The sequence below is a fragment of the Mirounga angustirostris genome, unplaced genomic scaffold (assembly GCF_029215605.1).
Source record: "Mirounga angustirostris isolate CCGP_5_RB_7025 unplaced genomic scaffold, mMirAng1.0.hap1 SCAF_1, whole genome shotgun sequence".
Lineage (NCBI taxonomy): Eukaryota > Metazoa > Chordata > Mammalia > Carnivora > Phocidae > Mirounga > Mirounga angustirostris.
Window position 1 is genome coordinate 203,563,934 of NW_026991709.1, and position 20,619 is coordinate 203,584,552.

General features: G+C 61.3%; 2 protein-coding genes across 2 annotated transcripts; one reads left to right on the forward strand and one right to left on the reverse strand.

Moving 5' to 3' along the window:
- Positions 1-583: 583 nt before the first annotated feature.
- Positions 584-10,929, forward strand: ANO8 (anoctamin 8). Its single transcript, XM_045862752.3, has 18 exons — positions 584-1,183; positions 1,951-2,061; positions 2,190-2,322; positions 2,503-2,641; positions 2,727-2,823; positions 3,484-3,600; positions 3,681-3,808; positions 3,903-4,064; positions 4,376-4,528; positions 4,643-4,769; positions 4,889-4,944; positions 5,052-5,126; positions 5,929-6,729; positions 6,981-7,172; positions 7,301-7,432; positions 7,513-7,623; positions 8,727-9,393; positions 10,242-10,929. Exons 1-18 carry the CDS (start codon positions 1,078-1,080, stop codon positions 10,607-10,609), a joined length of 3,675 nt encoding a protein of 1,224 aa, XP_045718708.1. The 5' UTR covers positions 584-1,077; the 3' UTR covers positions 10,610-10,929.
- A 2,003-nt stretch (positions 10,930-12,932) lies between these two features.
- Positions 12,933-20,588, reverse strand: DDA1 (DET1 and DDB1 associated 1). Its single transcript, XM_045862753.3, has 5 exons — positions 20,446-20,588; positions 16,018-16,098; positions 15,730-15,781; positions 14,818-14,879; positions 12,933-13,624 (listed from the first exon to the last, which is right to left on the reverse strand). Exons 1-5 carry the CDS (start codon positions 20,446-20,448, stop codon positions 13,514-13,516), a joined length of 309 nt encoding a protein of 102 aa, XP_045718709.1. The 5' UTR covers positions 20,449-20,588; the 3' UTR covers positions 12,933-13,513.
- Between the last annotated feature and the right edge of the window lie 31 nt (positions 20,589-20,619).

The following is a 20,619-nucleotide window of genomic DNA, read 5'->3' on the forward strand; positions in this document are numbered from 1 at the left end:
CGCACTTGCACTTGGGAAGACTCTGTCGGACCCGCTAGAGTTCTAATTCCTGCCTCGACCCGCTTAACTTTTTCATTTGTAAAAGAGTGACAAACGCGGACACTCGCCTTCTCCGAGTTGTCCCATCTGTCATAAGTATACATCAAGTGCCTACTGTGTGCGCTAAGAACCAGAAGGGGCCCCTGCCCTCTCTGGGCTCCCAGTCTAACAGAAAAGACTACTCAGGACGATCAGGGTCCTGGGTGCCGATAAAATACAGAACGCCCAGTTAAATGTGAATTTCAGATAAACAATAAATAAGGTTTTGGTATAACTATGTCCCACGTAATATTTGGGACATACTAAAAATGTATTCGTTTGTCTGAAACTCTTTCATACAGTGGGAGGACTGTATGTTTATTTGCTAAACTTGGCAGCTCTATCTGGTGCTCTCTGAGGAGGTTACCTCCTTAGAGGCGCAGGGGTTAACTGGACGGGAGGGCGTGAGGAGTGCTTTAAGTAGTTGACTGGCACATGCTAAGGCCCTGAGGCAGGACTTGCGTAACTATTAATTCGTATTCTAGCTGTGAAGTTACTGGTACCTGGAATCTCCCCCAACCAGGCCCGCCCCCTCCCACGTCCTGCCGTGGTCAAATCACGCCCAACTCAAGATTCCAAACCGCGCCCTTGCAGATGGGGAAACCAAGGCTCTGAGGCGGAGAATCCAGGCCCGGGATGGGCGGGGACGAGACCCAGAATTCGATGCGGGCGGGGACATATCCTCGGTGAATGCATCTTCGGTGCGGGCGGAGATGAGCACCAGAAAGCGAAGTGGGCGGGCGAGAACGAAATCCAGAAAACAACACGGGCGGAGTCGAGAACCCAAGAGCGACATGCGCGGGGACGAGAAGGAGAATCGAGGTTCCGCGCGGGCGGAGACGAGAAGCAGCGCTCGGGCACGCGGGGACGGCGGCCGGCGCGGGCGGGCGCGGCCTTTGTCTCCACCTCCAGCGCGCTCCGCGGCTGCACCGGCCGGATGAGCCCGGGGCCCCCCGGCGCTCGGGCCGCCCGCAGCCCCTGACCTGCCCTGCCCTCGCCATGGCCGAAGCCACCTCCAGCGCCGGGGGCACGTCCCTGGAGGGCGAGCGTGGCAAGAGGCCCCCGCCTGAGGGCGAGCCTGCAGCCCCGGCGTCTGGAGTTCTGGGTATGTGTGCGGCGGCCGGATCTGACAGGGTTGCAGGTGCCTGTGGTGCGCGCGGCGGCCGGACGGGGAGTGGGATTGGGATCAGCCGTCCCGGGCCTGGAGTCCAGTCGAGGGGCCGGCTTCTCCCGGCACTGCGGCTGCGGCGGGGCCAGCGCGGCTGGGACGGTACAGGGGGCGGGGGTCCCAGCGCAGAGACTCGGACACGCCCCTCCGAGAGCCCCAGCCCGGGGCTGAGCTCAGTCACCCCTTCGGGTTACCGGATCGCAGCCCAGCAGGGATGCGCTTGAGAGCCTCCTCGCAGAGGATACGGAATCACGGTCCTGGGTTCGAATCCCAGCTCGCCTGTGTGACCTTGCGTGCGTGACTTAAACGCCCTGGTCCTCAGTTTCCTCACCTGTGAAATGGGGGTAAGAACCGCACCCAGCTATGAGGACGCGTTGACATAATGTGGTGAAGCGCTCAGGGCTGCTAGTGAGCGCCCCATCGATTGTGGTTTTGGAGGCGGAGCTGGGCCTCAAGAATGAGTAAGATTTGTAAGGGAGGACCTGGGGGAAGGGCATTCCTGGAGGAGGGCCTGGCTGGTGCAAGGACGAGGAGGGAAGGAAATGAGCCGAGGCCAAAGCTTGCAGGTCCCTGGATGCCGGACTGAGTGCAGAAGAGCCGTGGCCAGTGTGCAAGCAGGGGCTAGGGCTGGAGGCACTCAACTGGAGGCTGGGGTCCTGGTCTGGGAGTGGCCTGACCTGGGCCCTGCCCTGCCTGCCCCCTAGATAAGCTTTTTGGAAAGCGGCTTCTGCAGGCTGGTCGCTACCTGGTGTCTCACAAGGCGTGGATGAAGACAGTGCCCACGGAGAACTGCGACGTGCTGATGACCTTTCCAGGTACCTGTGCCCGCCGCCTGCCCGGTGCCCAGATGGGCTCCCCTGCGCTGGGCTCCCCTGAGTAGGAGTCTGTAAGAGGCCTCGGACCCCTTGTGGCAAGAGCCATCAGTCCCTGTGCCCCTTGGCAGACACGACTGATGACCACACGCTGCTATGGCTGCTGAACCACATCCGCGTGGGCATCCCTGAGCTCATCGTGCAAGTCCGCCACCACCGCCACACGCGTGCCTATGCCTTCTTCGTCACCGCCACGTATGAGAGGCGAGTCTCTGTCCCTGGCCTCTCGCTGACCCTGCTACCCAGCTCCCCACCCTTCCAAGCACCAACTGTGAGGTTTAGCGCCCTGCATTTGTCCCAGGTGGCCGCCAGGTACACCAACCCTAGCTCCAGGACGGTGAGCCAGGGTCTCCCCATGACCCCACCTCCGTGTCTTCCTGGCAGCCTACTTCGAGGAGCCGACGAGCTGGGTTTGCGCAAAGCGGTGAAGGCCGAGTTTGGCGGGGGCACCCGCGGCTTCTCTTGCGAGGAGGACTTCATCTACGAGAATGTGGAGAGTGAGCTGCGCTTCTTCACCTCCCAGGTGCGGCCAGCTCTGGCTCCCAGTGCGCAGCCCTAGCCCTTGGGCTGCTCTTTCCTGTGCTCAAGCCCTGCCCTGTCCCCCGCAGGAACGCCAGAGCATCATCCGCTTTTGGCTGCAGAACCTACGCGCCAAGCAGGGCGAGGCGCTGCACAATGTGCGCTTCCTGGAGGACCAGCCAATCAGTAAGCAGGCGGGACCGACTTCCAATCACACGTGGGGAGTTGGGTGGGGCTCTTAGAATACAGCCTATCAATGCGAGAAGGTGGGGCCTAGAGACAACCGACCAAAAAAAGCTAGTGAAGAGTTGGGTGGGGCCTAGAGACATCAATGGTGTGGCGGGGTGTGGCCCTAGCATAGGGGTAGGGTTTACTCCCTGGGAGGCATTTCCAAGAGACCCGGTTCTCTGGGTCTGGGATAAGGTGGGGGCAGGACCATGGACAGCACTCCATGCACTGTGTGGTGAGGCCCTGGGCCTCAGTTTCCTCTCCAAGAGACCGGCTGCTCGAAGTTCACCTTCTGACGCCGGCTTTGCATTCCTCAGACCTTCGGAGCAGTGATCTGAGGCCAAATGGCTTTATTTAAAAACAGGGTTCCACACTGGGACCCCACCCTCCCGGGTGGATTCCTGCGCCCCCACCTGCCTGCTTCTTCACCTCCCAAATTCTGAAGGAGAGCCAGATATTCTGTCCACTCAGAACTCCTCCCCTGGGAAGAGCCTCTGAAGATTTAAAAGCAGGGAAAAACTGTGGCTTGGGTTTCGGGTGGGGCGGGGGGGGTGGTGGGACTGGCCAGGCCAGGCATAGGCAGAAGGGTGGGGCTCATCTGCTCTTGTCCCCCAACAGTCCCTGAGCTGGCGGCCCGCGGGATCATCCAGCAGGTGTTCCCGGTCCACGAGCAGCGCATCCTGAACCGCCTCATGAAGTCATGGGTGCAAGCTGTGTGTGAAAACCAGCCTCTAGGTGTGGCCCCAGGTGGGGGGTGTGCGGGAGTCTCAGGAAGCGGGGCAGGGCTGACCGGGACACCCCTGTGCTCCTGGCAGATGAGATCTGTGACTACTTTGGAGTGAAGATTGCCATGTACTTTGCCTGGCTGGGCTTCTACACATCAGCGATGGTATACCCAGCTGTCTTTGGCTCTGTCCTGTACACATTTACGGAGGCTGACCAGGTGCTGGGAGTGGGCTGGGCTGGGGCTGGAGTGCCTGAGACACCCTCCTCCCTGGGCCAACCTGGCTAACAGCTCAGCCTTCTGCCATCCCCAGACAAGCCGGGATGTATCGTGTGTGGTTTTTGCCCTCTTCAATGTGGTCTGGTCAACCCTGTTCTTGGAGGAGTGGAAACGGAGGGGGGCAGAGCTGGCCTACAAATGGGGGACGCTGGACTCACCTGGGGAAGCTGTGGAAGAACCGCGACCCCAGTTCAGGGTCAGTTGGGGGTGTCTGAGTCCAAGGACTCCAAGAATGAGAGGGGGAGGTGGGGGGGTTACTGCAGGGGCAAAGACAAGGTGTGAAATAGGGCTGCACCATCAGAAAGGGTATGCCAGGTGCGGGGCTCTGCATGCTCTGAAGGAGAGGCGTGGGGAATTGCATTTGAGGGACTGGGAAAGGTAGACTAGGTGGGGGCACCGCAAAAGCAAAGGCGTGATGGAGGGAAATTGAATTCTGAGGTCTTGGGAAAGGTGTGGGGGGGCAGGGGCAGCCCCTCCGGCCTCATGCTGAGCCCCACCCTCTGCCAGGGTATCCGGCGCATCAGCCCTGTGACGCAGGCTGAGGAGTTCTACTACCCGCCCTGGAAGCGGCTGCTCTTCCAGCTGCTTGTGAGCCTCCCCTTGTGCCTCACGTGCCTGGCCTGCGTGTTTCTGCTCATGCTTGGCTGCTTCCAGCTGCAGGTGACCTCCGGCCCCTACCCCCGGCCTTGGCCCTGACCTGGCCACTCCCGGCCCAAGTCCACTCCGGCCTGAGCCCAGATGCCAGGATGACCTGTGAACCCCCTGCCCCTGCAGGAGCTGGTGCTGAGCGTGAAAGGGCTGCCCCGTCTTGCCCGCTTCCTGCCCAAGGTAGTGCTGGCTTTGCTGGTCAGCGTGAGTGCCGAGGGCTATAAGAAGCTCGCCATCTGGCTCAACGACATGGGTACGCCCTGCAAGGGGAGGTCCTGTTTCCCTGGGGAGGAAGGTCCCTGCTGCCCTTCAGGGCCCGCGCTGCCTTCAGGGGGCCTGGGCCACCTCCTCACTCACCCCCTCGGCCCCCAGAGAATTACCGGCTGGAGAGCACCTATGAGAAGCACCTCATCATCAAAGTCGTCCTGGTGAGTGGGGGGCCAGCAGGTGGGCAGTGAGGGCTCTGCATGGGGCACAGGAGGAGCTCCTGGGGACCGGGCAGCAGAGGGATTGCCCCCGTGCTTCCTTCCCACAGTTCCAATTTGTCAATTCCTACCTGAGTCTCTTCTACATCGGCTTCTACCTCAAAGACATGGAGCGCTTGAAAGAGGTGAGATCCCAGCCCAAGGCAGTGCCCCCCAGTGGTGGCCAGTGGGGGGCCGGACTTGGCCCAAGGGGTCCACGGGCTCTCCAGCCCCTCCCCCCCGTCCTCCATCCTTCTCTCTCTGTCCGTCCGTCCATCCGTGTGTCCTCTCTCTGCCTGTCGCCCCCCCATCTGTCCGTCCACCTGTCCGTCGGTCCCTCCACAGCTCCTGCTCGTCCTGTCCCTGTCCCAGAGCCTCGAGCGGCAGCTTCGGGCGGTGCTGGTCCCGCTCGCGGCCCTGCGGTTCCACCTGCTCCTCCTCTCCCTCCGGGGCCTCCTGCTCATGGCCCGGGCCAAAGTAGGGGCAGATGGCGAGCCCGCAGGACCTCTCCAGGGCGGGCAGTGTGGCTGTGCTTGGGGCCTCACGCTGCCTGAGCTGAGGGTGCACGTTCCAAGGGGCCGGGGCTCTGCTGATGGGGTGCAGACGGCAGGGGCCTCCTGAGGCCCTGGGCCCCAGCTGAGCTCCCGGGCAGTGCTGCAAGCAGGGGGACCCTGAGCCACAGCAGGGTGGAAACATGCGTTGCAACCCCAGGAGGTTGACTCGGAGCACTGTGGCCTGCCGGGCTATGGTTTGTGGCAGAGGGATGGTGGGAGAGGCTGCGGAGGTTGAGTGCTGGGGCCTCCATGTGCCGGGACATCATTACAAGGGGCGGAGTCAGCAGTTAGGTTCAGGGCATGTGTCTGGAAACTTGCTCCTGGGGGGCGGGTCCCCAGTCCCAGAAGCCCCGCCCGCCCACGCGGCCTCTCTCCTCCCCCTTCCTGCCCCCAGATGCTGGCCACTCTGCTGATCACCCGCCAGTTCCTCCAGAACGTGCGCGAGGTCTTGCAGCCGCATCTGTACCGACGGCTGGGCCGCGGCGAGCTCGGCCTGCAGGCAGCCTGGGAGCTGGCCCGTGCCCTGCTCGGCCTGCTGAGCCTCCAGCGCCCTGCACCCCGTCGCCTCGAACCCCAGGCCGAAGAGAGTGGCAGCGGCGGCAGGGCCCGCAGGTGTCTCGGTGGGGGCTGCGGGGCACCTGAGGAGGAGGAGGAGGCTACAGTGGAGCGGCGGCTGGCAGGGGAGGGTGGGGAGGTGGGGGACAGGCCTCAGGAGGGCAAGGAGGAAGAGGAGGAGGAGGAGGAGGAGGAGGAGGAGGAAGAGGACGAGGACGAGGACGAGGGCGAGGAGAACGGCCTCCTGGACTGTGGGCTCCGGCTGAAGAAGGTCAGCTTTGCTGAGCGAGGTGCTGGGCGGCGGCGGCCTGGCCCGGAGGCCCTCCTGGAGGAGGGGAGCCCCACTATGGTGGAGAAGGGGCTGGAGCCCGGAGTATTCACGCTGGCCGAAGAAGATGATGAGGCCGAAGGGGCTCCCGGCAGTCCTGAGCGGGAGCCTCCGGCCGTCCTGCTCCGCCGGGCTGGGGGCGAGGGCCGTGACCAGGGGCCAGATGGGGGCCCGGACCCAGAGCCTGGTTCAGGTGACTCGGGCCGGAGGCAGCGGCGGCAGAATCGGTCGTCTTGGATTGACCCACCCGAGGAGGAGCACTCACCCCAACTCACCCAGGCCGAGCTTGAGAGCTGTATGAAGAAGTACGAGGTGAGGAGGGCGTCTGAGGCCCAAGGCCAGGCCCTCGGCAGGGCAGGGCATGCAGCCTCAGGGTGGAGGTAGGGGGCGTGATGAAATGGGGCCCTGGATGTGGTTGGGAACTTGCTGGACGGGGAGCTCTGGGTCCATTCAGGAGAATTGGAGGGTGGGAGGTGGCCTTGAGAGAAGAAGGTAGTCGAAGGTCGGAGGCATCCGGGTCTGAGGGAGGGGACCCAAGGCCACACCCGGGCACCCGCCTGCAGGACACCTTCCAGGACTACCAGGAGATGTTCGTGCAGTTCGGCTACGTTGTCCTCTTCTCGTCTGCCTTCCCCCTGGCTGCTCTGTGCGCGCTGGTCAACAACCTCATCGAGATCCGGAGCGACGCCCTCAAGCTGTGCACGGGGCTGCAGCGGCCCTTCGGGCAGCGGGTTGAGAGCATCGGCCAGTGGCAGGTGTGGGGAGCGGCCGAGGACTTGGAGCCGAGGCCCGGAGGGAGTCCGGGTGCGCTGGGGAAGGGCAGGAGGCCCAGGAAGGGTGGCCGGCCCCCCCCTGAGCCCACCCCTGCCATGTTCCCCTGCAGAAGGTGATGGAGGCCATGGGCGTCCTGGCCATCGTGGTCAACTGCTACCTAATCGGCCAGTGTGGGCAGCTACAGCGCCTCTTCCCCTGGCTCAGCCCTGAGGCGGCCATTGTGTCTGTGGTGGTGCTCGAGGTGGGGCCTGTGGCTGCATGGGGGAGCTGGGGGGCGGCAGGGCGTCCCCGAGCCTGCAGCCTCCTCCTCTGTCGCCTCAGCACTTCGCCCTGCTCCTCAAGTACCTCATCCATGTGGCCATCCCCGACATCCCAGGCTGGGTGGCCGAGGAGATGGCCAAGCTTGAGTACCAGCGCCGGGAGGCCTTCAAGGTATGGGGCCGGGGGGGCGGGGCCCGGGCTCGGTTGTTACCTGCACTCGGCCGGGCTTCTCAGCCTCGGCCTCGGCCCGCAGCCAGCTGAGCAGGAGGGAAAGAGGTGGGAGCCCAGGGTAACGATGAGCGCACCGCCCAGGCCACTCCCTCCCGGAACCCCCGGTGGCATCCAGTACCAGCCTGGCACTTGTGAACCTTTAGTCATCGCCAGCTCGCCAGCAGTGTCCTGTTTGGGGCCAGGGACACGGCGGATGCTTCCTAGAAGCCCAGCTTCTGCCACATTCCCCAGAAAGCTGCCGAGTGGGCCAAGGAGCTCACCAGGGCCAGGCGACGCTCTCCGTGATGCTGGAAACATTCTGTGCCCCGTGTGATCCCTCACTATGGGGGGCCGACGGGCACTTGATGTGGGGCTGGTACAACCGAGAGACAGAATTCTTATTTTGTTTTATTTTAATCACTTAAATTGGCAATGACAAAGACACATGTGGCTCTGGTCTGTGTCAGTCGTGACTGTCCCTGGTTCTCCAGAAAGCAGAGGACGGTTGAGGCCCAAGCTGTGTTTACGTTCTCCCAGTTCTTTTTTTTTTTTTTTAAAGATTTTATTTATTTATTTGAGACAGAGAGAACGAGAGAGAGAGCACATGAGAGGGGGGAGGGTCAGAGGGAGAAGCAGGCTCCCCGCCGAGCCGGGAGCCCGATGCGGGACTCGATCCAGGGACTCCAGGATCATGACCTGAGCCGAAGGCAGTCGCCCAACCAACTGAGCCACCCAGGCGCCCCACATTCCCCCAGTTCTTAAGACGGTGCCTGGCACATGGCTGGGGACAGCGTCGATGGCCCGTAATGTCCGTTCCCTTCTCAATTCTCAGAAAGCACTGGCATGGATCCAGGATTGCAGTTGGTGCCTAATAAGTGGGTAGATCTCTCCCTACTTCCTCAGAGAGCCCCGGGGTGGGTCCAGGGGTGCAGCGGGTGCCCAGGAAGTGTTTGGAGCTCTCCCCCCTCCCGCAGAGAGCACCTGTGAGGGCCTGGAGCCTCAGCCGGCACCTGCCCACACCCCCCGTCTGCCCAGTCCCGGTAATGGCTCTGTTGCGCCCGCAGAGACATGAACGCCAGGCCCAGCAGCACTACCAGCAGCAGCAGCGGCGGCGGCGGGAGGAGGAGGAGCGCCAGCGCCACGCGGAGCACCACGCCCGGCGAGAGCGCGATGCCAGCGGCCGGGAGGAGGCTCGGGCCGAAGGCTCAGGGCTGGACCCCGCTGCCCCTGAGAAGGCCTCCGCCAAGGCCAAGGGCAGCGGGGCAGGTGGCCACGGGCAAGAGCGGCCCAAGCGCCCGGGGTCCTTGCTGGCGCCCAACAACGTCATGAAGCTGAAGCAGATCATCCCGCTGCAGGGCAAGTTCCTGTCGTCTGGGGCTGCATCCTCAATGGCCAGCGTGGGGGCTGGCCCTACCGCCCGGCCACCCCCTGCCCAGTCACCCACGGGTAGCGACACCCGCCTGCCAGCCTTCCTCAGCTTCAAGTTCCTCAAGTCGCCTGAGACCCGGCGGGACCCAGAGCGCAGCCACTCACCGCCCAAGGCCTTCCACGCCGGCAAGCTCTTCCCTTTCGGCGGGGCCCGGGCTGACACCGGGGCCAACGGGGCAGGTGGGCAGGCCCGGCTGGACGGGACCCCCGGCGGTGGAGGAGGCCGAGGCCAGCGGAGTGGGCCGATGGACGAGGCCGCGGCTGAGGAGCCGGACGCCCCCCGGCCCGAAGAGGAAGGCTCAGGTCACAAGCTTTAACTCGGGGGTGGGGACTCTGGGCCAGGCTCGGCGGGAAGGGATGGGGTGGCCAGGCCTGGGGAGAGGGGCTGAAGGGGACAGAGGAGGCCCGGTCTCTGGTACTGGCTGGGAACCTGGGTATGTGGTACGTGGAGCCTCTCAGTCAAAGCCTGCTCAGTGTCTCCAGGACCCTGACAGCCAAAGCCCCCTGTCCTAGTGCCCTTCCCAGGGCACCCTGCCCACCGTGCTCTGGGGCCAGGAGAGATGAAGAAGGCTTCTTCGCCACCTGGCCCAGCCTCTCCTGCCCCTATGATAAGGCCCCACACCCAGCTCACTCTGGGGGGACTGGACCCCCCTCCCCCCAGGCCTCTATGCAAGTCCCCACCCTGCAGCCCAGCTGTTCAAGGAGGCCTTCCTTGGAGGTGGGGGCTGGAGCTGCCCCCACCTGGGGAGCTCGGGGTGCTCGGCCCCAGGCTGCATCCACATCCATGCTGAGCAAGAGGTGCCAGCCTCACGGACCCCCACCCCCACCTTGCCCGTCCCAACCCCAGCCCAACCCAGCCCCAGGCTCCAGCAGCTCATCCCCCAGGGAGCCCAAGAGGTGGCAGCTGCAGCACCAGGGACGCAGGTCAGAAATCAGAGGGACTTCCTCAGATTGTCCTCTCCCCATGATGGGGAAGGGCCCAGTGCCCAGAGGCAGGGGAGGCACCAGAAGACGCCCACCCCTTGTCACTGATCAGAAGCAATAAGGCCCTCCGTGTGCCTGGAAGCCCGGGAGGGAGCGCGGGCAGGGTCTGAGCGGGGTCCGGCGGCGGGGGCGGCACCCCCCCGGAACGGCCCCTCTCGCCTCCGCAGGGACAGCGCTGGCCCCCGTGGGCGCCCCTGCCCTCCGCACCCACCGCAGCCGGAGCCCCGCGCCGCCGCCAACGCCGCTGCCCCGGCCCCCGACGCCGCCCGCAGGCTGCTGGCAGTGGGACGGGCCGTGGGGCTGCGGGGGCGACGGCGCCGCCCCCCGCCAGGCCGCCGCCGCCGCCGCCGCCGCCGACTGCCCGCCCTGCGCCCTCGCCGGGCCCCCGCCCGCCCCGCAGCCCCTGCCGGGGGACGCCAGCTTCTACAGCCTCCCGCCCCCGCCGCTGCCGCCCACCTCCGAGCTCCCCGAGGCCCCGGCGCCCTCGCCCAGCCCCAGCCCCCAGGCCGTGTGCTGGCCCAGCGGCTGGCATTAGCTCCACCCGCCCGCCCTGCCTTCCTGTTCTCAGATGCAATATCAGTCCGTGGACCGGGGCGGCGGCCGCCACCCAGAAAACGCGCTTCGGCCCGACGGCCCCCAGTATTGGCTGCCCTGTCCTGGGGCAAGGCCGGGGACCGGCCCCCCCCCCCCCCCCGCCATCTGCCGTTTTCCTTTCGACTTGGATGGGGAAAACGAAAGGAAACCCCAAAAAACCAACAGAAAACACACAGAATAGGCGATTATTTATTTGTTTTTAATTTATTTTGTCATATTTTTGTAAAACGGCAGAAATGCAATAAAAAGTATATTTCAACAGTGCTCGAGGACAGAGCAGTGGAAGGGGGATCAGGGGGCCCAGTGACTTGTAGTTGGTGCTGGCTTTGGGGGGTACCTAGCAGGCCTAGGGTGGGTGCCCCTCCTCCTCCTAAGAACTGGGTCTTGAGGCCACAGATGGAAAACTCCAGACTGCACCAACTCTGAGTCGGCCCAGATTTGGGGGCCAACTCCAGGCCTGGGTCCCCTGGGAGAAGATGCAGAGCCTCAGGCCCTGGCTTCAGCCTCCTAGACAAAGGAAGAAATCTCAAAAGTGTTGGAAACCGACTCAGCAGTTTGGGTGCCAGGCCTGGGTCCTGAGTTGGCCTTGGCCCTTCCAGGGGACAGAGGTGACACAGTCCTCTTTGCCCCACTTTCTGGCATGACTGCCCCCCACCCCAGGCTGCCATATGAAGAGCCACACGCGGTAGAAAGAACTTGGGGTAGGAAAATCAGAAGGCACCTGGCACCGGAGTCTGGATGTTGAGGGGATGGCACATTCGGGGATGGAATTGGGGAGTGGCTGGGACGCCCCACTGTGGGACCACTGTCAGACCCGAGTTGCTGGGACTCTTCGTTGTGTGGTCAGGAATGGGACGCGGCCCCTCCCCCTGCCCCAAGCATGTCCACAGCTAAAGGCTCAGAGCCTGATGTGCCCTGCTCCATGGCTGGGGGAGCCCGCGTGAGGAAGGGGCACTTCGGAGGGCTGCGAAAGAAACCAGGGTTCACTGGAGGCAGGAGAGCAGACTGTGCAAAGGCACAGAGGTGTGGGAAGGCAGAGTTTGGTGTCTGAAGGAGCAGAGGAATAAGGGGGCGGTCCCAAAGGCAGGAGAGGTGGGCAAAGGCTGGCCGAGGAGCCTGCACTCCGGAGACCTCAGTGGGCCCTGGCCGTGGGACCCCTGCCTGAGCCATGGATGACACTGACAGACGAACCCAGTCCCTCAAGGGCCACAGAGGTGAGGGCAGGGGTGCCGCTGGCTCCCGCTGTCCTGCGGCCTTTGAAGCTGAACCGTACTCACTAATAATCAGCGACACCACGTGCCTGCCTAGGGGCAGACCGAGCCCTGGGACTGGGGATCCCAAGGCATCTAGAACCTCTGGGCACTCAGCCCACCACAACACTACCGAGGTCAGCTTGTATTTTGTGAGCACCTGCCTTGTGACCACAGGGACACAACGTAGTGTAAATGCCGCCCACAGCTGGGAGGAAAAGCCCCTTGGCCCCACGGCACAGTTAGGTGGTAAACCCCAGAACCTTCCACCATGGGAGGCGCTGGGTGGCCCAGGCCCGAGCGGTCTGGCTCAGGCAGGGAGCTCCACAGTGATAATCTGGGGTTGGCGCCCCCTAAGGCCTGGTGTTCCTTCCAGCTCCATGGCCCAACCCTCCTCTTCCCCCAAAGCCACAGCACTCAGCTCCCAGACCACAGCCCCCACTTGGGGCTGCTTTGGGGGGAGAAGCAGTGTTCCCCTTGGCCCCAGGCCCAGTGTTTGAAGCCTCAAACCTTCTGCCTGGAGCCTGAATGCCCCCCACGTCTCCAAACTCAGGCCCAAACCCAGCCTAGCTGACAGCCCGTGAGTGGCTGTGTGTAACTCGCCGACCAACAGCCCCTGGGCTGGGTGTTCCTCGCAGCTCCATGTGCCTCGTCTCTGAACCAGGGGCACTTGAGGCCGGGCCACCTGGGCTGTCTCCGCGGTGGCTGGTGGGCATGCCACCCTGACCCAAGGCATCCAGGGCGTGGGGTTGACCACAGTTATATCCTTGGCGACATGGACCATCTCTCAGGGGTGTCCTGGTCCTCCGGGACACCTTGACAGGTGAGGCATGGGGGTGGGTCCGGGTAGGTCTTGGCTCTGAGCGAGGTGGCCACAGCAGGCCCATGAGAGAATCCAGCGGGTCCCAGGGCCCTGGCACGTGGGGGCCCTTCTTGGCTCCTCTTGGTGATGATGAGACGACTCTCAGTAGCTCCGTCCTCTGGGGCTGAGGCACACGGAGCAAAGACGCAAGGTCGAGTAGGAAAGATCCTTTTATTGGGGTGGACACGGAGCACGCACTAGTCCATGATAAAATGACTTAAGAGAAAGATCCGGAAATGCTGACTTCTCCCCCTGGCACACATTCAGAGCAAAGCCTGGGCACGGAATAGGTCCCAGCCAAGTCTTTAAGGCCCGGACTGGAGAGTAGGAGCAGGGAGAAGGGCTCCCACCCACGCTGCCGGGCTACAGCAGGGCCCCGGCGCTAGACCCTTGCAGACACGCTCTGTTTTTTCCGGAGAATTGGGGTGGAGGGGGTGGGGGGCAAAAGGGAGATCTGGGAGGGGGGGTTGTGAATAACAATGTTGTTTTTTAAAAAGCATCTACCAACATCACACTACTGGGTCTGACGTCCCCTTTAACCATCGCTTGGTACATTTTACAGCATAAATAAAAACTCAAGGAAAATAAATACATCGGCTCCTATGAGGTTGGAAGTGGTATGGATGGTTGGGTGTGGGTAGGCCGGTGGGAGGGGAGGGCGGGGGGCGCTTACACAAGGCGGGCGGGCGAGGAGCAGACAAGACAGGAGGCGCCTGTGGGGGGAGTGAGAGTCTTAAGTGTCCTCGTGCATGTCCGGGCTGTCGGTCCGTGCGACCTTGCGGGGGGGCGCCGAGCTCTCACCCTCAAGGTCCACTTGCTCCTGGTCTCTCTTCTTGGCGGCGTTCTGTGAGGAAGGAGAAGGGGTGTAAATCTGCACTCGGGTGAGCCCCTGAAATCCTGTTGCTGGGCTGAAGTGGGGCAGTCAACCCAGGGCCCCCCCTGCCCGCCAGACCTCCCTCACTCAGCCACAGTCTTTGGGGCCACCGGCCTGGCATTTCCTGGGCACTGTGAGGAGTCCCCACCGCTGGCAATGTCCCCCACACCGTCCAAAATGCCTGGGGGTAAAAAGCACTCAGGAGCCACCCGGCGGGACGTTCATTGCCACAGAAGAGGAAAAGTGGGCCTGCGTGGGAAACTCTCCTTTTCCCCCCGGTGGGAAGCAAGGTCTGCGGGGTAGGGCAGGAGGACAAGGTGGGCTCAGCAGCTTTAGATTTTCTGAGCAGTCACTTCATCATGGGGGCCCCTCCAGCCTGGCCCAGAGCAGGTCACTGTCTGATGTTCAATGTTAGGCAAAAAAACCCCAAATGGACTATGATGCAGAACACATACACATCTGCATTCAAGAAAAAGAAAAAATGGGGGCACCTGGGTGGCTCAGGCGGTTAAGCATCTGCCTTCGGCTCAGGTCATGATCCCAGGGTCCTGGGATCGAGCCCCGCACCTGGCTCTCTGCTCAGCAGGGAGACTGCTTCTCCCTCTCCCTCTGCCCCTCCCCCTGCTTGTGCTCTGTCTCCCGCTGTCTCTCTCTCTCTCTCAAATAAATAAAATCTTTAAAAAAAAAAAAAAGGAAGGAAGGAAGGAAGAAAATGAAAAAATGTCCTGTCAGAAAGGCAGCCTCAGAGGGGAGATGGGGGTGCGGCTTCTCACTGCAACTACACCCATTTGCATCTCCTAGAATTGTCACCATGTGTACATTTCAGCATTGAACAAAGACTCTAGGTAATAACATACTGGTCTGTCTGCCGCCAGGGCCGCGCGGGCAGGCTGTGGGTAGCCTGGCCTCTGTGCTACCTGGGCCTCGGTGCCTCCTGACAAGCCCTGGCCCATCCCCGAGCACCAGAACCCTACGGCCTCTGCACAGCTGTGCACTCCTCTGAAATGCTTTTCCCTCCCCTGGATGGCCTGGCAAACTCCGATTCAGCCGTCAAACACCTGGTCTCCCAGCCACCTGTGTCCTTCCCCTACTTAGCGCCCCACCCCCCCCCGCTGGCCACCATGGTCCCCACGAGTTCTAGCACCTGACCCCATGTGCCTTACCTTTTTGTCCCATTGCTGATGTAAGTAGCGCAAAAGGATGTTTGTCTTTTCTGTCACAATGACTGAGGAGAAAAGGCAGAGAAAGTTGCAGGCAGAGGCTGCAGGTGACCCAGTCCCCACCCCGGCCTGCACTGCCCCTCCCAGGGCAGGCGCTCACCCCTCCCTGGTCTCCCACCCGTCTCTGCCCTGGGTGGCCTGGCTGGGGCTCCACGTCTGCACCCCCAGCACAGGGGATTTCGGGAAGCCTAGTGTTTTTGCTCCGAAATACAAAGCTACTACCAGGGGCCCAAGCCCACTGCTCCACCTGGGCCCCTGCTTTCTTGGGAGAGACCAAATCTTCTGCCACATGTGGGAGTCCACCCCCAGGTGGGGGAATGAGCCCCAGCACACAGGTCCAGGCAGATCAGGAACACAAATCTATACAGCTGTGCCCCAGTGACTACAGAACCCACCATGCAGGGTCCAGGTAGCTTCTTCGTCACAATTAAAACAAAACACCACAACCACAATAACGCTGGGGTCCTCCTGCTCTGCAGGCTCTGTGTCTTTCTCTGCAGGCCCCTCCACCTGGTCGCCCCTACCTCCCTGAGCTGCCTACCCAAGGCTGGGCGGGATCCCCCTCCCACAGTACAGTCGTCTTGGGGTCTGTGACATGGTGCTGGCAGGGGACACCCAAAATTATGGGAGACAAAGGGGAGAGGGCTGGTGAGCAGATGAGGGCTACGGAGGACCCCCTTGGGGCTGGATGTGGATGCCAGCACATGGAGATTAGGAGGGTCCTAGAGCAAGCGAGGCTTTCCATTACTCCCAAGGGCTGGGAGCTGACTGGCATCCCCTGGGTCACCACCTACACTGCCCTGCAGCCCTTGCCCTCAGCAGCCAGGTTGAGACAGACTGACAGAGGCCACTTACTCTGTTCGGATGGGTACTCCCGCGTGGGCAGGTAGACTGAGGGACGTCGGTTCTGCAGGAGAGTTGGGAAGACATGGGTTAAGAGAGCCGGTAGACTGACAAGGGCCCCCACCCCTTCAACTGGGCACCCACCCTCCAATGAAGATAGAACAATGTGTAAAGATGTCGGATGGGGCCGGGCTTAAAGACCAGCCTCTGTTCCTAGCAAGACCCTGATGGGGTGTACACATCACCCCCTTCCCCCTGGCAGCTCCCCGACCACGTCCAGTGCCCGGAGCATGCACTCACCGAAGCTTTGCACACAGAGTCAGCATGAAATCGACTAAAATTGCTTTTGTTGTAGACAGGCAGTCCTTTCAAAAAATCTGCCTAGAAGACAGGGAAGATGGTAAGTGAGACCAGGCAGCAGGCCGGGCCGCCCCTGGAGTTCCCGTGAGACTGGGCTTCCGGGTGACATCCAGTTTCCGTCTCTGTGTTCTTTTAAGTTTTCCAGAACGCACCTGTAAGTTGGCTACCTGATGTGCACCCTGGGATGACCAGGAAAAAGTAACTAGCCCTGGGAGAAGTGAGCGTTCTCTTTTGGGGTCCTCCCAACAGCCCTGTAACCAGGTAAAAGGTGGGACAACTGAGGCTCAGTGAGGACAGGCCATTTGGTTAAAGTCTGGAGCAAGCAGCAGGGTGGGAAGTCAGACCCGGGCCCAGACCTGCCCTCTACGCTTGCTGAATATTAAACTCCTGGTCTCGTTTCCATTTATCCACCTTGATAGAGACTTGGCATGGGGAAAGACTCATTTACCCCAAAAAACCCTGTGAGCCAGAGTGACAAGAAACAGGGGTGAGGGAGCAGGGGTCTGGGTGAAGAGGAGAGGGTGGCCGGGACACAGGGTGCCGCTCTACAGAAACCAGAGCTCAGGGGCAACTGAGCTCCCAAGTTCTTTTTTTTTTTCCTTTTTTTAGCTCCCAAGTTCTAAGAAAACTCAGAAATCCAAGTCTTAATGTGCCCTTGCCAGGTTTTTCAAGCTGGCTGGGCTTTTTAGAAAATGCTGTGTGGACCAGAGCAAACAGGTCTGTGAGCCACTCCTGGGGCCCACTGACACGGAGGCTGCCCTGTGAAGGGAGAATGCCCTGTCCTCGGGGCGGAGCCTGGCCCCTCACCGGGACGGCCGGGTTTCGCAGGCCCATGCGGCTGCCGGGAGCCAGCAATAGAATTCATTCACAGGCCTGACTCGTCAAAAGTCCTTTTTCCCTGACACTCTGGCCTGAGCTGGGCAAGAAAGGGTGAGGTTTTTGGAGGGGAAAGGCCCTGACTCTGGGAAGGAGGTGACTCTCAGCCGTAAGATGAGGGCAAGAAAGGCTGACGAGAGCCATGTCCACCTCAGGAAACTGAGGCATGAGAGCCTGAGGGATGCTCAGGGAGGGATGACGGCTAAGAGCTTGGGGCAGGGAGTGACTTCTCAGCAGAACAGGAGGGCAACGCTGTCATCAGGCCTGGAGTGGGGCATCTGGGGAGGGATTCCCCACGTGGCCCTCCAGGGGCTGGAGTCACTTCAAAATAAAGATGAGGAAGTTGAGGCAGAAGGGTCACATGGTACTTGTCTGAGATCACCCAGCCCCAACAAGAAAACAAGGAAGCAGATTGAACCCAGGTTCACCCAACCTCAGAGGTCAAGCTCTTTGTGTTACATGCCAGGCCAGTGCCTCAGTTTCCCCGTCTAAAAACCAAGGGCCCAGAGCCCCTGCAGGCTACATTAACCCTGCTTTGGGAGATCCATCCCCATACCTGAGCCCAAGCTAAGCAACCTCAGGGAAGCAGCCCTTCAGGTGATCCCCCACCACCCTCTAGGGCAGGCAGGAACAGGTGTCCTCATCTCTGTGGGAATCAGCCCTTCCTCTACTGGGCCCTAGCAAGACCGTGGCAGTATGGACCAGCAAGGGAAGCTGGAATGTGGATGGGCCTCCCACTTCCACCCAGGAGGCAGCCCTCACATCTGTGTGACCTAGTGCCCTGGAGACAGCTCAAAGCCCCTCAAACTTGCCTCGTCCATCCCAGGACCCCTGCCCCAACTCCACCTGACTATGGGGCCAGCTTCATCCATCCAGCAAGGCTTTCCTCAGGCTCCTACTATGTCACAGGCCCGGCACCAGGGCACTGGGGTAAGCCACAATGGAGCTGCTCTTGGCCCCGGGAAGCACCCCGTACACAAGGACACAGGTGTAAATCCAAGAGCTGTGCAGTGAATGCAGAGTGACCATGAAGAGAGGGTGCTGTGAGATGACATGAGACCCAGGACAGCACTGGGGAAAGATGTGGCTGATCTGGAGGATCAGGAAGGGCTGCCCAGAGGCAATGATGCAGGCACGGAGACCTGAAGGGTGAGGAGGAGCTTCTGTTCCTGCTCAAACTCTTCCACAGGCCTGGCTCGACTTGGCCTATGCTGTCCTCCTCCCACAAACCCCGTCCGTCTCTGCTGGTGCTGTGCCATCCTCCCAGAATGCCCCTCCTTTCTCCCTGTGGGAAACACCCACCAACCTTTCCACCCAGCTCAAAATCCCCCTCTGCCCCTTTCCTCTCTCCACACCTTGGAAACCTCTGCCAGAGCCAAGATCACACCCCAGCGAGGTCATCTGTTTACACATCCACCTCCCTTGCTGGACTGGCTCCTCCCTGAGGGCAGAGGGCAGGGCAGGGCTGTGTCAATCCTGGACCCCTGGCAGGGCTCATATGGGGCCAGGCAGCAGAATGGTGAGAGGTGCGGGAGCCCCACACCTGCACTCAATCCTGGCCGGGCCCCTCACTGGCTGTGTGACCTGGGGGAAGGGACCTCCCACCCTGGAAAGAGCTTCTCACAGAGCTCCCTTGAAGGCCACCTGTTATCATCAATGTGTTTGTGCTGAATAAATGAATGAAGACAGTATGACCAGTACTTCCTGTCAGCTAAGCAGGAAAACGAGGCCTGAGACACAGGGGAGAAATCCTCACTCCAGCCAGACAAATCCTAGCCACAGCTGGGCCCAGAAGCTGTCCACTGCCTTAGCAAACACTCACTGAACATGTGTGTGCCATCCCTGCACAGGCAGCCCACGAGTGACCCATCTAAAAGGAGATGAAAGGAAAAGGTGTGCCAAGAGAGGAGAGACAAAGGGCCTCCTGAAGTCAGGAAGGGCTCCTCTGAGGAGGTGATGTTCACAGGAAGAACATTCCAGGCAGAAGGAGCAGCAGGTGCAAAGGTCCTGGGGCAGAAGGGACTTAAGAGGAGGAGGACATGAAAACAAGGCCAGTGTGGCTGGAGCTTGCAGAGGGAGGAGTAAAGAGGGTAGTGATGAGGTCACAGAGGTGGACAGGGGCTTTGGGGGCTGAGGGGGAAGCTGGGGTTTCATCTGGGTTACGAAAAGCCCCTAGAGTATCTCATATGCTAGAAAGTGGTATAATGAGATTTACATTTTAAATTACAAGCTCCCTCTGGTTTCCAGGTGAATTACAGACTGCCAACAGGGCAGGATGGAGGTAAGGAGACTGGGGAGGTGACTGGGGCAGGCATCCAGGCAGGAGGTGGCAGTGCCTGGACCAGGGTAGGCAACTGTGGATGAATTCACCATGCATTCTAGAGGCAAAGCCATCAGAACTTCTTATGGACGGGACATAGGGGATGAGACTGCAGCAATGAATCAAGGACAACACCCAGGCTTAGGGACCCACATGCTAAGAACCCACTTTCCCATCTCCTTCTTTTGCCTATCCCCCACCACATACCATGAGCTATAGGCTGTGGGCTGGGACTCTGGGTCCAGCAACAATGGGGCTTTGACTTGCCCTGACAAAAGCTTGCATCACCCCTGTCAGTTCTGGGGATGCCAAATAGTGGGGGATGGGGGGGCCTTGAGCACAACTCTGATGCCAAGTCACCATCCCACTTTACAGGGTCGGGGACAGAACCCCAAAGAACCATTATAGCCAAATCCAAGGATGATCAAGTGGCCCAACCAGATGGCATTATTCCCACTTAAAGATGAGAAGCCAGCTAGGAAAAGATGCCACCAGCCCCAAGTCACCCAGCTCATCTGTTGATGAGCTGTGAACTGTCCTAAGCCCTTCATGACATCAGTTCTCTGAACTGCCACAACCTTATCAGGTCTGGACTATTGCTGCTACCTCCATTTAACAGGGAAGGGGGCTGGGGATAAGAGAGATGAAGCTGCTCTGTCCTAGGGGCAGGTCGGGCCAGGAATGCTGGGGGTGGGATCAGGGCTCTGGGGGACCTGAGCAGTTGTGATGTCGCACTTCCTTTGGCGACAAAGCCCCACATGTCACGATGTCAAGCCCCCTCCCCCGCCCCAACGCCCAGGCCGGGCTCCCAAACCCTCCTGAACTAGAGAGATCCAGGCTCGGCATGCCGAGAACGAGGCCTGAAATGGGGGTCTCGGGGACCCCACCCCCACCCATTTCCGGCGGAGCAGCGACCCGGAAATGAATGGATTGTCAGGGCCTGGAAGCCTAGATGGGGTCAGGGGTCGGAGAGAAGGCGCCGGGGAAGGGTCAGCAGGAAGCTCACAGCAGGGTCCCGAAGTTGAAGGTTATAGGGCAGAGCGAGGGGCGGGGCGGGGCCTGAGGGGGCCGGGCAGGGAGGTGAGGGGCTTCAGGGATTACTAGAGGTGGGTGGGCCCGCGGCGCCATTTTGTCGAACGGAGGGGGAGTACGGGCCCAGCAGCCTCTCTCACCATCTTCTGTTCCCTCCGTCGCTGCCTCAGCCACCGCCTCAGCAGCCGCCGCCGCCACCACAGCCGCCTTCTTAGCCGCCGCCGCACAGTAACTTCCAGCCACGGCACAGCCCAAACTGATGGCGCCACCGCCCCCCGCTCATTGGCCGGCCCTCTAGCCCCGCCCCAGAATAG

Bases quoted from the DNA above. Each gene is read 5' to 3' on its own strand.
- ANO8 (XM_045862752.3), top strand. From the start codon at position 1,078: ATGGCCGAAGCCACCTCCAGCGCCGGGGGCACGTCCCTGGAGGGCGAG. The intron at 2,824-3,483 runs GTAAGCAGGCGG...GTCCCCCAACAG, and splicing joins CCTGGAGGACCAGCCAATCA to TCCCTGAGCTGGCGGCCCGC. The intron at 9,394-10,241 runs GTCACAAGCTTT...TCGCCTCCGCAG, and splicing joins GCCCGAAGAGGAAGGCTCAG to GGACAGCGCTGGCCCCCGTG.
- DDA1 (XM_045862753.3), bottom strand. The intron at 15,782-16,017 runs GTGAGTGCATGC...ACTCTCCTGCAG, and splicing joins ACTCTGTGTGCAAAGCTTCG to AACCGACGTCCCTCAGTCTA. The intron at 14,880-15,729 runs GTAAGTGGCCTC...TTTTCTCCTCAG, and splicing joins GGAGTACCCATCCGAACAGA to TCATTGTGACAGAAAAGACA.